This window comes from Euwallacea similis, chromosome 9 (assembly GCF_039881205.1).
Source record: "Euwallacea similis isolate ESF13 chromosome 9, ESF131.1, whole genome shotgun sequence".
Classification (NCBI taxonomy): domain Eukaryota; kingdom Metazoa; phylum Arthropoda; class Insecta; order Coleoptera; family Curculionidae; genus Euwallacea; species Euwallacea similis.
In genome coordinates, this window is record NC_089617.1 from 5,140,355 (window position 1) to 5,154,986 (window position 14,632).

At 36.1% G+C, this 14,632-nt stretch overlaps 3 protein-coding genes across 10 annotated transcripts; 2 read left to right on the plus strand and 1 right to left on the minus strand.

Annotated features, from left to right (window-relative positions):
- Positions 1–691: 691 nt before the first annotated feature.
- Positions 692–2,130, plus strand: LOC136411105 (rRNA-processing protein UTP23 homolog). Its single transcript, XM_066393534.1, has 2 exons — positions 692–1,001; positions 1,058–2,130. The coding sequence occupies exons 1-2, from the start codon at positions 882–884 to the stop codon at positions 1,700–1,702; spliced, it is 765 nt and encodes a 254-aa protein (XP_066249631.1). The 5' UTR covers positions 692–881; the 3' UTR covers positions 1,703–2,130.
- Positions 2,073–14,493, minus strand: LOC136411102 (breast cancer anti-estrogen resistance protein 3 homolog). Of its 8 annotated transcripts, none has more exons than XM_066393525.1 (12): positions 14,193–14,493; positions 13,939–14,003; positions 12,163–12,447; positions 12,032–12,110; positions 9,501–9,564; positions 7,112–7,273; positions 5,650–5,830; positions 5,376–5,595; positions 5,100–5,324; positions 4,379–5,044; positions 3,605–3,777; positions 2,073–3,551 (listed from the first exon to the last, which is right to left on the minus strand). In XM_066393525.1, coding segments are annotated over exons 1-12 (2,649 nt in total). In that variant the 5' UTR covers positions 14,195–14,493; the 3' UTR covers positions 2,073–3,024. The 8 variants fall into 8 exon arrangements, with proteins under 8 accessions (XP_066249622.1, XP_066249627.1, XP_066249626.1 ...); XM_066393530.1 differs by lacking the exon at positions 13,939–14,003 and having other exon boundaries at positions 12,163–12,258; positions 12,309–12,447; positions 14,193–14,210; XM_066393529.1 differs by lacking the exon at positions 14,193–14,493 and having other exon boundaries at positions 12,163–12,258; positions 12,309–12,447.
- LOC136411104 (aquaporin AQPAe.a-like) lies at positions 7,581–10,273 on the plus strand. Its single transcript, XM_066393532.1, has 8 exons — positions 7,581–7,739; positions 7,851–8,041; positions 8,096–8,239; positions 8,290–8,379; positions 8,443–8,580; positions 9,285–9,365; positions 9,416–9,491; positions 10,145–10,273. Exons 1-8 carry the CDS (start codon positions 7,721–7,723, stop codon positions 10,198–10,200), a joined length of 795 nt encoding a protein of 264 aa, XP_066249629.1. The 5' UTR covers positions 7,581–7,720; the 3' UTR covers positions 10,201–10,273.
- Positions 14,494–14,632: the final 139 nt, after the last annotated feature.

The following is a 14,632-nucleotide window of genomic DNA, read 5'->3' on the forward strand; positions in this document are numbered from 1 at the left end:
TTAAATAAATAATTACGTCATGAACACAGGAACGACCATTATGTCTATGTTTTATGCGCAATTATCAATTATAAACGTTATTTGTATTGGTATTATACCATTTTAATTATTATTAATTTTATGGTTTTATAGTAGAAGTATAACTAGTATGATAACGATATTTGCGTTCCGTTCACGAGGACGGTTAGTAAATCGGGATGGTGAATATTTCAGCAAAGTATTAAATAGTATTAGCTAATATCTAATGCTACTTCATTAATTTTTATATTCTAAATTAATATTTCAAGAATGCCTTGGATTTATATCCAAGTAGTAAAATAGTAAGTAAAATACAACAATAAAGTAAGTAAAATAACAAGTAAAATAGTAACAAAAATGTCGTAACATTTCGTAAAAATTATTTTTTTATTTATGACCTAAATAGTTTTATAGTGTATATATATATATATATATATACACTATACATTATAAAACTACTACTTATAGTGTATATATACACTATATAACTACTACTTATTTGTGTCTAATAAATAAAATATAATAAATAAATATTAATTTTTAATACTTAAGAAGTTATTTAATTGAAGCATTAACCGATTGCTCTCATCTCCATTAGTTTTAAAATATATATAAATATGCTTTTTTTATAGCCTGTGATAGACTTATATTCTTCTATCACACTTTTAACATGAATCAATTTGGCGTTGATCGAAGTCAACGTAATGTCACTGGTCATTGTCAAATTTTTATTCTAACCTTTCTTTTAAAAGCATGGTTTAATGTTTTTCTGTATTGATACATTTTAAGATAATTAGGTTTCTCTCCTTATTATTTTCATTTCTGTAGTAACTATAAATAAATATACTACAAATAATTAAATAATGAAAATACGCCGCTACAAGAAAGTAAGCAAAAACCTCTCCTTTTACACGCAAAACTTCGGATTCCGGCAACCCTACCAACTCTTGGCAGATGGAACATTTTGTCTAACAGCCCTTAATGTAAGTACTCTTCTTCGATACCGTAACAACGTTAAAATCTTCACTTCTTCCTTTAGAACAAAATCAACTTACCTAATGACCTCCCAAAGTACCTGCAAAGTGCAGTAAAATTCATTACAACCCAATGTGCTATAATTGAAATGGAGAATTTGGGTTCCAAGCTACACGGCGCTCTGATAATTCTAAAAAAATATGTAGTGCACAAATGTGGTCATGAGGGCAGTGCAATCCCTGCTTCTAAATGCTTATCACAAATGATATCTGAAGGCAACCCTAGTCATTATATAGTGTGTACTCAAGATCGAGATCTGCAAGATAAAGTTAGGAATCTAGTGGCTGTGCCATTGTTGTATTTGCATGTCAAAACGCCTATTTTAGAGCAACCTTCTGAGGTCTCAATCAAGTGGGCAGAACAAAAAAATAGAGGCCTTGGGCAATTAGAAGCAGAGAAGATTGCTAAGCTCAAAGAATTAGAAGGCTTAGTTACGAGTGAAGAGAAACCTAAGAAGAAAAGAAGAAAAAAGGGGCCAAATCCTTTGTCTTGTAAGAAGAAACAGAAAAAGCCACATGGTGGTATAAGTAAACCTGAAAGAATGTCAGATGTGGAAAGAAAAAAGAGGAAAAGAGTGAAGATTGCAAAGCATATTAGAGAGGAGGTCTTAAAGAGGACTTTTGAGAAATTAAATACTGCTTTAAGTTAAGATGAACCTTTTCACTCTGAGGACACATAATTGCATAAACACTGGTCCTAGAAACTCTCAGGAGACATTTTTATAAGGGCTGGAGTAATATTTTACTTTTTGCTATTGAAGTGGATTAACAAAAATCATTCCCAGTTTAATATTTTTGATAGTGATGGCATAAATGCATTTTACTTGCAATAATTTGCTTCAAAATATGTTACATTAATACATTAGGTAAAAGATACCTCACTGAAGAAAAAATGAAAAAGGGAAGTGTATAATAGTTATTGTATGTGCCTATGGAAAAGATACATTTGTATGTAACTTGGATTTGCTTATAGTGAAGGACCATATAACAGGGGCAAACCTCATAGTGAAAAGGCCAATAGAAATTGTTAATTATTCTTTGTAATGTTTATTGGTTATTAAACACCTCATGTCATATACAGAGCGTTATTACTACATTTCTATACATAATTTTTGTTCATACAATCACTTCTACTGGCAGTTGCCATTTCAAACTCCTACCTACATCATTAGACCCGTTGACAGATTATTATTAAAATTGCTACATCTCATATTAATATAATATACATTAGCATATATTTGTTTTTTTAAATATATTCATAATAAGTTCAATATAATAATTATAATACAATAACATCACATACAAAATTTTAATATGTATAATATTGTAATAAGTAAAGAAAATCACAAGTCTGTCGTCAGTAGTTAACTGCTCAACGCGCTAACGAAAGTGGTGCCGTACCTGCAATTTGTGTAAACTTAAAACAAATCGCTAATCAGATAAGCAGTCTTCGGATGTATTGTCAAATACTTGATAAAGGAAAAGATGCTGGATTAAAAATTATTATGGACATGAGCACCATTCATAGAAATCTATAATACTACTTATAGCTCTATCTAAATATATGTTAAGCTGAAAATAAGTACTTTGATATGTCCAACTCAATCACTATAAACTTTACTACATCATGATAATCCTAATGACTAGATGACACTTGTTTTGGAAGTTACTCGCTTGTTTTTGATTCGTTAGAGGAACGCAATTTACGTGAAAATGGCGCGGTTTAGGGACTAAAATTGACTTCCCTTTAGTGTTAATTATTGGCAGTGGCGTGGTTTAATTCGCACTTGCGTGAACTAGTCAAAGGGCAGTGAGTTTCCGTTGCTTGAAAGCTGGTAATTTCACGGGAGCATAAAAGTAACGATTAATCAATTTTGAGCTCTATTGGGAGCTTACGAACAACTGCCAATTACTCGTTGTAAATTAAATCACATAGTTTTTTGGACTTAAGATATTTCTTCCTTCACTCCCCCTACACTTCACTGTTGTTTTTAACATTACAACACTTCTCCGTCATCAATGAAAGAATCTGCTCGAACTTCGCATGTCTTTCTGAAGCATTCGCGAAACATCCTCTGCTCCCCCACAAGAATTTCAAGTGAAATTCGGTTTTGAACATGTCCAAAGTCAGTTCTTCCATTCGAGCTTCCCCCAGGACAATTTCCGCATTCCTCTGGTACATCTGTTGCATCTCGGTGTACTTCCTGGCCGTTTGCAAGTGGTTGAGAAGTGTAGTCAGGCCAAAATCTTGTGTATTTAATTCCCATTGGTTCAAGCAACTGTTGGCTAGTTGGCTCTGATTCACGGGATTAAGGAAGTCTGGCAGATCCCGCTCAAGGATGAGAATCAACGGTAATAAATGGGGGATTGTTGTGTTTGGGGCTTGGGGATTTGAGCAACTGTTCATATGTTTCAAGGTGGGCCGCAATTTAGCCTCGAAATTAAAGGCAGAATCGGTGTATTTTTGGCGCAGCATGTGCCACGTCGTGTCCAGTTTTTCTACCTAAAAATTGAAAAATTTTAAATGAGAGTTTGGGAATGGAAGTTGTGACGTGCCTGTGGTAAACACAGGCCCAACATGATCCCACAGAAACCATAGAGGTTCCCCAGGGCAGTTTTCGTATCATTTGCCACTTCTATCCATTTATTCAATGTTTCTGTTCGCTCTAAGTCATCTGCACAAGTCAGAATGCTAACTGCCACTAAAAGCTTCAAACATTCGGTCCTAAAAATCGCCAATCATTAATATGTATATTACAAGGTGTCCCTAAATGGTTGTATCAAATTCTATCATTGGTGCCTGGATTTGATACTATTTACATTAATTCAAAATACTTACAAGATGATATCATAAAGCATCAGCTGAATGAAATCATAATATACTGAATGTCTCATAGTTGAGTAAACATAATATGATAGTTTAATCAATAAATTCACAACAATAGTCACATTAGAGAAATTAACTCTAACCCTGATATAGGAAATGCCTTTGATAGAATGTTAAGAAATGATGAATTGCTTCTTGATAATTTATTGAAACAAACAACCGTACTCAGAAAATAACTTTTTCTCCAATTAACAAAAAAGTTACCTTTTAATGACACAAAAGCCTGTAATGTGTGACGTACTGCCTAGGCATTAAAATGTTTTTCATCATGGTAGAAGTTTTCAATTTCAGATATTGCAGATGCAATATTGATCTATTATATATATACTTGATCTATTTTTAAAAAATATTAATCTCTTAATTTTCCAGCCCCAGATATTTGTTGTAGATGTTCGTATTTAAGGACACCATGTATTTTTTTATCTAAAAACCAAACCACCTTTCAATTAAATCCGTCCTAAACCGGGTCCCGTGGGCCAACGCACAAAGCTCCACTCCTCCACATAGTCTCGTCTGATAGCTGTCGCCCTCATATTTTCCGAACACCAAATCTAAATCTGTCCTCGTAAGGTGATTGGCCAAAATTCGAGACCCCGATTCCGCTAAAGTCATCTTGATACTGCGCAGCGCCTGTCCGTCTAAAGGTTTATTCTCATTGGCCGGTAGAAGCAGCGTTTGGAAATTCTCCAAATCAAATCTACTACCAAAATCCATGGATCGCACTTCTGGAAGCTCCATCAACTTCTCTTCGATCTCCAAATAATCCATTTGAACGAAGTTCTTCAGTGTTGTCGAAGACTCGGAGGTTGCCATGTTGTAACGAGGGTTTTTAATCACCACGCCTTTGGGTGGGAGGTCTAAGGGGTCTCCTGCAGCTGAGCTTAGAGCTGAATCCCCTGATCCGTTGCCCGAATCAGAACCGCTCGCATGGTATGAGGTGACCCTTTGCAAACTAGGGGGATAACCCAGTGTTGCTGACTCTATAGAGTCGGTGCGAGGGAGAATTGGCAGTCGAGAGGGTTTAGGAGGTGGAGACTCGATTCCCGAGTCATCAGTTGTGCACCGCCGTTCTGCACATGGAGACAAAGTTGGATCACTAGTTATCCTATAATTAACACAATAAAACCCATCGAATTTGGTAAATTGTACTAAAAACTTGCCTACAGTGTCTGCCTAAAGTGTTAGCACTACTTGACAAGGTTAGTCTTGTATTATGCGTAGTACGAGGTAAAGAGTGTGTGGAGAACTTCCCACTTTCCGCCCCCACCGACCTCGTCATCAAAGGAGACTGAATCACTCCATCGGCACTATTACATTTCTCCTGTGACATGCGATTGGCCTCTGCAGGAGTCAAAGAATGCGAGCGTTGTTTCTTTGAAGGCAGCCTTTGAAGTGAAGAATATGAAAACTTGCCTGGTGGATCTGTGTGGTAGTACCTTGGAGCTCCGTCTCTCCTCGTAGGCGAGCAGCTAGGCCGAGAACCTTGCAAAGGGCCGTGTCGGTACTGCATACCTCCAACTGGGGTTGTTGCAGGGGAGGACAGTCGACTGGGAAGGGGAGTGGGATATTTACTCGCGTAGAATGAAAGGGGATACATTCGGTTAACCGGAGTTTGAATACGGGCTTCTGACACTACGGTTATGGGTTTTCCTGAGCCTAAATAGCGTTCGATTATATGAGAATTTTTCAGCGACCAAGTAATTGCCTTACCGACGTAGAAAGTTATTAAGTCCTGTATAGTGTCGAATGCTTCGTCTTCAAATTGATATTGAATGCGTTCGTAGACTGTATCAGGTTGCAGAAACATCTTGTTTATAACAAAATGCAAGGGATGGCCTTTGGTGCGGCAAGTCAAAACGTAGTTTCCAGGCTGCGAGGTGCAATCTCGGATCTAGAGAAATAAATGAAGGATTCAGGGTTCAAACTCATTTTTTTTTATTTTAGGAAATCAATAAAAAATATTCTAAAAAAAAAAAATTGAGAAGATGATGCGAATTTTAATTTTTTCTGTTAGATTTGGCAGAAGTATTGTTCAGCAGTTTTTGATTTTTTACAAAGGCTGCCAGCTGTACTAGTTCAAACATTCAAAGAAAGTTTACAGAACTTTACATCCAAACATAAATGTTATTTTGAGTTAGATTACACTTTTCACACATAGTTGGAACTCGAATACAATAATTAATAAAATAGATGATGGCTTGATCTGCAATTTTTATATGATATGATAAAGTCTCATGAATTTCAGTTTTTACGTTTTATTACCCACTAGTATTAAATGTTAACACAAGACAAATTAAGATTGCAGATCTTTATTGGTATCTAACAAAGACAATGCATTAATTCCTAAATCTATACAATTTAAAATAGTGATGAGTATAATCAACCTATTTTAAGAATGCAATAGTTTTGACAATCGAATAATCACTTCAATCTGTATTTGATTATGATACAGTATTCATAACTTTGTTTCGTATTGCGCACCATCTATATAATAGGAATGCTTTTTGGAAAATCTTCATTTTGTCTATTTAAACTTTCATTCATCAACATATCGACCTATGACTTAAAGCTAATTTTAACTACTAAACTGCGTATACCTTTCTTATGCACAGTCTTAAATAAAGAAAAAATATATAATATCCGTGTGAACTGCATCTAGCGCTTATTTTACTATAATTAACTAACTTAAGGCAGTAGATTCGATACAATAGATGTCGTTTTCATCTGAGTTGACGCAATGAAGAAAAGCGGCTATATGACTCAAGATAGGTAACGCTGAATATAATTTGTTGTAAACTTGTTGAAATTGGTAGTGTTGAAAAATGAGAATTTTAACACTAGAGACAGAAGAATTTATTATACAGAGTGTAACAAATTTGTATCTATATATGGGAATCTTGAAAATAATAAGATACATAAACTCGCATTCGAGAAAATGATGTGAATTTAATGTTTTAAATTGTGTAGTGTGCGAATTCAAATCCTGTATTTATAATGGAATTCTAATGCGAATCTAGAGGAGCAAAAACTTCATTAATTTAAACGTAGTCTCAATTCCCACATTATCGTCGAGAATACATAAAATTATCTCCTCAAATAGCATTATCACCTCATGAGAGAAATGTCATTGTTTTACTGAAATAACAAGAAAGAAACTAAAACAGAGGCTTACCAAGAAACATCCGTCTTCCTTCACTATGTCCTCAGCTCTAGCCCGAGGGATAGCTCCATGGTACCAAGCATGTGACCGCAGATCCCGGCTATCCAGAGATAGTTCCCATTCGAGAGCCTTCCGGAGGTCGGCGGCGTTTGCATTGGGATCAGCCGACGTATCCTGAAATAAAAGTCAAGAAATATTTTTTTTCTAGGAATGTGTATGTTTGCTGCGTGACTTTAAGCCATAGTAAATCCATGCTTAATCTTGAGAATAGAAAAGTTCTACGTAAATACTAAACCCTTCTAGTATTGTCTCATTTATTTTCGTGTTTGCCTATTATATATTACATAAGACTAAATATGCCATGGGACGCCATTGACATTTCGTATGTTTGCTTATAACTGATTAGCAGTAAAGGCCGGATTCGCTCAAAAAAATGATCTTTGATGCATTATGCGTTGACAGTATTATTTGAAGCTTGAAAATTGAACCACACGCATTGCAGCTGGATTTTACATACTTACCTGCGCATAACTTGAATTAAATAGGTGCAGTATTGAGGAGCAGTTTCAGTTAACACTAATGCAATAGTTTCTAAAACTTTTTGGAATTGAAGATCAGAAAATGTATCCGGACCTTAAAGGTTAGTGCTGAATTTTTCTCTTTCCGCTTTTCTGATTATGTCCTCTCCGCGAGTACATAAACATATTAATGGAGCTCCTCCAAAAATGTTTATAGAACTTCTTTCCTTTAGAACAGATTATCCCTTCAAAGAAGCGTCCAACATGCAGAGACCATTTCGCCATTATATTGGCAGAATTCCTTGGAACGTCAATTTTGATATTTTTATCTTGCATGGGTTCCTGTGTTGGCATGCAAGGAAACTCAGTTTCATCAATGCATACAAGTTTTACAGCAGGTTTGGCAGTAGCTGCAGTTATTCAGGTAAAAATACAAAACATTCTCAATGCATTTCAATTCAAGACTAAAATTTCTCAGACTTTTGCCCATGTGTCCGGCGCCCACGTAAATCCCGCAGTATCAATTAACGCCCTGATTGTAAACCAAATCACCTGGTATCACTTTCCCAGTTACTTTATAGCTCAGGTATTGGGATCCCTTGCAGGGGCTGGTCTTTTTTCTGTAAGTCCCCCTTTCGACGTTGTTCTTGATTTGATTATAACAATTTTAAGATTGTGACTAAGAGGGAGTATTTGGGCATCCAAATGAATGGTCATGGAGTGTGCATGAATTCACTTAGCGACTACATATCGCCTTTACAGGTAATTACTGTAAGATTTTAGTAGGCATAGATTTAAATTTTTTCATGGGTTTTAATGTTTCAGGGTTTTATGGTGGAAATCTGCCTTAGTATAATCCTGAACTTGGGCATTTGTGCTTCATGGGATGCCCGTAATTCCGACAAATTGGACTCTGTTTCGTTGAAAATTGGTCTCCTCGTTGTGGTGCTCAATCTTGGAGGCGTAAGTAACTTGATTCTTTTATAATTAGAATTCTTTAAAAAAACTCTTAGAAATTGAACCTAGCAACATTACCATACATTTCATATTTGTTGTCATTTTAATCAAAACAATTTCAGTACAATTAAAAATCGATAATAATTTTTTCTTTCACTATGTATATTTATATATAAAATAGGCGGAGAAAAGAATGGGCATTTAAGGAGTAAAACATTTCAGATTATTATGTTTTTATGGAGAATTGAAACTTCTGAATATTGACAATTTGGTGAAGGTAGCTTATTATAAACCGTTGTAATGAGTGTGAAAAGAAATTTAATTTAGTGATCTCATTCATATATTTTGTATATCAAGTTGGAGAGAAAAAAATCTATGAACTTGTCTTGACTTAAACTGTGATTTTCACTGGAAATGCTATAACGTTGCTTTTGATGCAACTGAACACAATTTCCTTACACTTAAGTTAAACCTTCCGTGATGTCTAAAAAAAATTATCAAAACAGAAACTCAGGCAAGATTTATTCTCCGTAAATTCCTTATAAATTAAGTCACTCAATGGAAAATAGATATCAAATTGATTAAGTATTATTTTAGAGGATTAATTATTAAAATTATTTATCGACGGGGGTTCGATGCTACATTCAATGCTAAAAGACAGATAATTGTAACAACAGTTCAAACTTGTTTCTGAGACGTTTATATTTCAGGTGGCGTACACCGGCGCCAGTATGAATCCTTCCCGAAGCTTCGGGCCTGCTGTACTTAGTGGGGATTATCAACATCACTGGGTAAGAGCAGCTCAAATTCGCTGATTTTACAAATAAATGATATGTTTCAGATTTATTGGTTTGGCCCGATAACTGGAGCAATAATCGCCTCCATAACGTATAAACTCTGCTTTGCGGATAAAAAAGGTAACTCACCATGTTAATTAGATTGCTAAGGCTTTTGCTTTGGATCGCGTCACTGACGATCCTCAAGTCGGTTCTGCAATAGAAAAAAAAACTTGTAAATATATAAAAATAAACTTTGACAAAAACTCGAAGTTTTGAGAAGGGATAGAAGATATTTTGATTTTTATTCAAGCAGTCAGTATAGTTTTTCATTAAATCGCAAAAATTATTACTTCAATTTAAGTAGCAATCTTTGGAAAGTTAAATCGTGTCTAAGGGCCACCTCTTAGTTTCTATAGAAAATTCAGGCAACCCCAGGGTCTCAGTTTTGAGTTTTAGACTGATGGTCAAGAATGTATTGATAAATGCAATTGGTCTAATTTTAGATTAGACCTAGACTGTGTAACTCAGGTTATTCTAAAAATGCGATTTTAAGTAAAACTGAGTTGGTTCTTTAATGCCAATTTATAAACCGACGAAAGTGGAAAATACTGTTTAAAGCTATTCTAAGATGGGCGATTGTATTTATAATGCCAACTTGATTTTCAATATTTATTTATTTTATTCCACAGGAGTTTCCTAATCTTTATGATTTTCCTTGTTTTCGTTCTAAGCTTTATCCATCTTTTTGCAATATATTTTTCACTATATTTCCGAGTTTCCCCTATATAAAGACACACAAGCAACTCACCATTCTGCACTTTATCCCTATACCAATTCCTTCGTCTGAGTCACATGCCAAAGTTAACGGGCACCATCGCGGCCGCCGAAACAACGCACAGCAGTTCTTTGGCCCCGGCCATTTATTTTAATAATCGAACTGGATCGGCTCCATTTCTGCTTTTACTCCTCACTACTGCACTATCGGCGCCCGGCTATATGAAGTCCTGTTTTTAACAGACAAAGTCGCTTTCCGTGTCGCGTTCCAGACTTGTCACAATTGACGTCGCGGGGCGCATCGGACGCCCATCGACGCCACAATGGGACATTTTTTTCCGAATTTGTTATGGTCGCAATTTTAGCGCGAGCCACTTCCGCGATCGGTATTTTTACGGAGGGTCGTGCGTGAGTGTGCGTGTGGTTGACACACCCCCACCATTCGGGCGACCCCTCTAGTATTGATTGGCATTGGAGCGCAGACGTTCTAGCCCTGTCTTTCTTTGATTTCAGGTGGACTTTAAACTAATATCAATTCAATTTCTTGTATCAGATTGTGCCCCTTTAAGTTCCAGTAAGGACGTGTATTTGACAAATTTGTTTCATTTGATAAAATTCGAATTTTTGGGAAAAATCCTTGTAAACTTAATTACGAAAAATATTTGTTGGGGGTGTTTTATTAGCTAAAGCCCTTTCGGGCTCCAACAGCTTCCCCAAGTGCCAGTCTTACGCACAATAGTCCTCCACCATAGGGGGTTATTTGCGTTGTACGAAGAGGGTGAAATAATTGGGTGCTAATCAGGCTTTTCCACTTCATGAGATTCGTTTAGCGTTTGATGCTGATCTCCTTGTCGACGTTAAAAATCACTTTATGGAGGCTCTTACGGTTGTCTTTAACTGTATTCGTTTTTTTAGTATCTCTAACACTATTTCGAAGTCATTTCGTAGGTAGATGGTACTTCTATCGTAATTTTCGTGATTTGATATTGAATGCATCAAATATTGACAATTTGGTGACTGCATGTTATTATATGGGGTAAGAACGTTGTAATGTTTAAGAAAAGAAAAAACTTTAGTATTTTTATTCTTTTCCTACGCACTCTTGTATATCAAGTGGGACGTAGAAAAAAAATGCCATCTGTGTCAGATCGTGAAACTAAATATGTGGCAGCGTTGCATTCGATATAACCGGCCGCCATTTTGTGGTATATTTTCATGACATTCTTTTAGTTCCAAAAATGTTTTATTTTACAGGTTAAGTAGACGCGTACTTGGGCTAACATCCACATGAAATTCCACTCTCCGGAATTCAGAAGTGGGATATTTTCTCTTATTTGCATTTTTAATCATTTTAACGATATTTTTGAGATTTGACTCGCAATAATTCTTGTGAATCAAATTTTGATAATTTAATAGAAGACCTGCAAAACAATACAATTTGGTGACTGTATATACTATATAAGACTGCATAGTACCCGATGGTAGATTTATGAATACCTGCAGCTCTGTCTATGAATTTCTCGCTATGTATTAATAGCAAATACCGCAACATGGCTTTTAATGCAGTTGGACGCCATTTTCTTGTATATTTTCATTCAAATAAATTAAGCAACTTGAGGATATATCAATTTGAGACACCATTTTTTAAATTATTATTTTCAGTCTTTGATTTACTATGATTCATGTAAATAAAACGATTCTCCCACCCGAAAATGACAACATCTGAATTCCTATTAACTTTCCTAGAAACTTTATCCTCCTAATTATTTCTTTTGCTCGACTTTACTGCAGACACAAACATTCCTACATATTTAATTCGCAGTAAGTTGTGCAATAAAATCCAACGCCTGACCCTTATTAACATAAAATTTGATTCACAAACTGTATACATTCAAAGTACTTACAGGGTGTCCTCTCTCCCAATTTTCCTCCTCGGCTCCACAGCGACACTATGTCTAAGCATCGCTTTCTTCGGAACATTTTCTGCAAACAAACCCTTTTACCAGCACCTTACCCGGGAATTATAGTAGCTCACCGTGATATTTCGCCCTGAGCAACGTTAAACTGCTAATAATGGTCGCCCTATGAGAAGACTTTTTGATCCCCAACTCTTTAAGCTGCCATTCTGAAACTTCCAAGAGATTTTCAACTCCCTGGTATTTCTCGAACTGCGGTGCATACTGCTCCAGATCCAGATCTTTGAGCCATTGTTTGATGTCTTTGTGTTTCGTTTTGGGACTGGAAGTGACATCCTTGGTTTCTTTAGCCAAACGACCGGATTTCCGACGGGGTAGCGAGCCGAATTTGGACCAAGAAAGACCTAAAAGAAAAGAAACAACTGGTTAACGAAATTGATCATTTTTGTTGAAACAGTGCCGCAAGACAACTGCATTGCTCTTTAATGAGAACCACGGCTTTTGCGAAGTTTTGCTGCTAAATACTAATTAATGAGTGTTTATTCTCTAAAGCGATAAGGTGCGATTTATTGATAGTCTGAATCAAGCTACATTAAAATTATATTTTCTAGATGGGTTTCAATTTTATTTTGCATTGATTGCATTAGAATAGCATTACCTACTATCAGATTATTAAGTTATTATTAATAGCTACCTAAGTAAATGTTCACCAATCTACATCAAGGGTTCTCTCTATACGAATTCATTTAAAAAGTTGCCATTGCACGTAGCCATCTAGAATACGGTGCTAACATTTCTGTTTTTGTAACTTGATCGTTATGGTTCTCTGTTTTCACGTTGACGCATTTGTAATAATAATAATAATTGTTATTCATACGGTGCGATATTATTATTTATGCTAATTATTAAATACCTACTTACTGTGAATGCTAGGTCTCTTCTTCAATTTACTGGCACTTTTCCCCATCTCTGACGACCCCAAAATAACGCACTTTGGCACAACTTTCTCACGTTTACTTTAATCTGATTATAAATTTAAACCAGCTTGGTCTCATTTGAAAGGTAATCTCTACAGTAAAATTACCGATACGATAGTACTTCAGATCCTACGTCCTGATCTAATCCTTTAATTTTGATCGATGAGATGGGAGGGTTTCGGCGTTCGCTGATCGTCACCAACTGGTACCAATTTCTTAGATTACCGAAAATTTTAAATTCATGTCAAACAAAAATGACCAACGTAACTGTTATAAATAACCAGAACCCGCACTGCTTCTATGCTGTTGGTTTAATGAATTGGCAATGTCAGCGGCAAAGGTTAACAGTTTTATTGCTTTTAATATGCATTTGCATATAATATATAAACCTTTCCCAGAGAGAGGCTTGTCGGAATTCACCCTTATGAAAAAAAATACCACCAGTGAAACGCGGGAAGACATGAAAGGACAACGCACTTAGATCAGGTAGACATGGAGGCCACCCCTAAGAACTGAATGGCACTGACAGACGTGTTTAACTAGAGAAACGGAAATGTTACACTTGAACACGACAAACGGCGATCTGGTACTGGACTGGCTATTATTTGTTCTTGCCGCTGGTACTTCATGGGTGCTGCTAGGATGACGCTAATAGGCAAGGTCGCTTACGTAACAATCACATAGCGGTGAGAACCCTTTAAATTTTATTATACAAATTAGCGCAACTTATATAGTTTTTTATGTCCAAAGTATTTGCTCGGGATTGTGAAAGTAGCATGAGGAGTATAGACGCGATACTATATTCCTTTTATTGCCACTTTCTCAATATGGTTTTATCTTGTTTGTACGAAAGCAAATATTGATGCGGCTATAGTGACATAAAGATATACGGTAACTATGAGACTGATAAAACCTCACCTTGTGTAAGTACTGCTTTTTTCAGTTGCGGACCTATCCCAGTTGTCCGTTGATTATCTCCTTCCCTGCGGCATAAAAAAATATTCATAATTAAGTGACATGCAGTTTGATTAATTTTCTTGTAAATCCTATCCTGTTTTAATTTGCTTCCTAATTTGCATTCGTTAATAGAATCTGATAGTTAAGCCGGACGAATAGGTAATAATTACTATTAGGGGTGCCTCCGCCACTGTTATTCAGACCATAAAACTTACATTTTCCCATGGATTGACCGATGGTCATTTGAGGAAAGCAATTCCAATACGGTCAATACGTGGTCGAAGTACCTACCGCCGATGGATTGTAAATACGTCACGTACCGAAGAACATTGGTAGACTGAACGCCGATGCGGCTTTTAAGCAAAGAAGTGCTTATTGCAGGGTCGCTTTAGTTTATAAAAGTAAACTGGTTTGCATCTGGCTGCGCTATTAATTACGACCAATTTGTCGGAGCCGAGAGTGCTTCTGAGGGATTGTCCGTTGGCGCTTCAGATGCCCAATATAATAATTTTTCTCGCGAGGAAAAGCCATATGTATCTAATGAGATCGTTTAATTGTATCATTATGGTTTTTTAAGTGATTTAGGAGGAAGTTCGCGGTTACGCATTAAAGTTATAGTAATGGCTTGATCATGGTAAGAGTCTGATTGAAGTGG

Bases quoted from the DNA above. Each gene is read 5' to 3' on its own strand.
- LOC136411105 (XM_066393534.1), top strand. From the start codon at position 882: ATGAAAATACGCCGCTACAAGAAAGTAAGCAAAAACCTCTCCTTTTAC. The intron at 1,002-1,057 runs GTAAGTACTCTT...TTCTTCCTTTAG, and splicing joins TTTGTCTAACAGCCCTTAAT to AACAAAATCAACTTACCTAA.
- LOC136411104 (XM_066393532.1), top strand. The intron at 8,581-9,284 runs GTAAGTAACTTG...TTTATATTTCAG, and splicing joins TGGTGCTCAATCTTGGAGGC to GTGGCGTACACCGGCGCCAG. The intron at 9,492-10,144 runs GTAACTCACCAT...CCCTATATAAAG, and splicing joins CTGCTTTGCGGATAAAAAAG to ACACACAAGCAACTCACCAT.
- LOC136411102 (XM_066393524.1), bottom strand. From the start codon at position 14,026: ATGAATATTTTTTTATGCCGCAGGGAAGGAGATAATCAACGGACAACT. The intron at 5,596-5,649 runs GTAAGGCAATTA...AACGCTATTTAG, and splicing joins CTTAATAACTTTCTACGTCG to GCTCAGGAAAACCCATAACC. The intron at 3,778-4,378 runs GTGGTTTGGTTT...GGCGATTTTTAG, and splicing joins AGGACGGATTTAATTGAAAG to GACCGAATGTTTGAAGCTTT.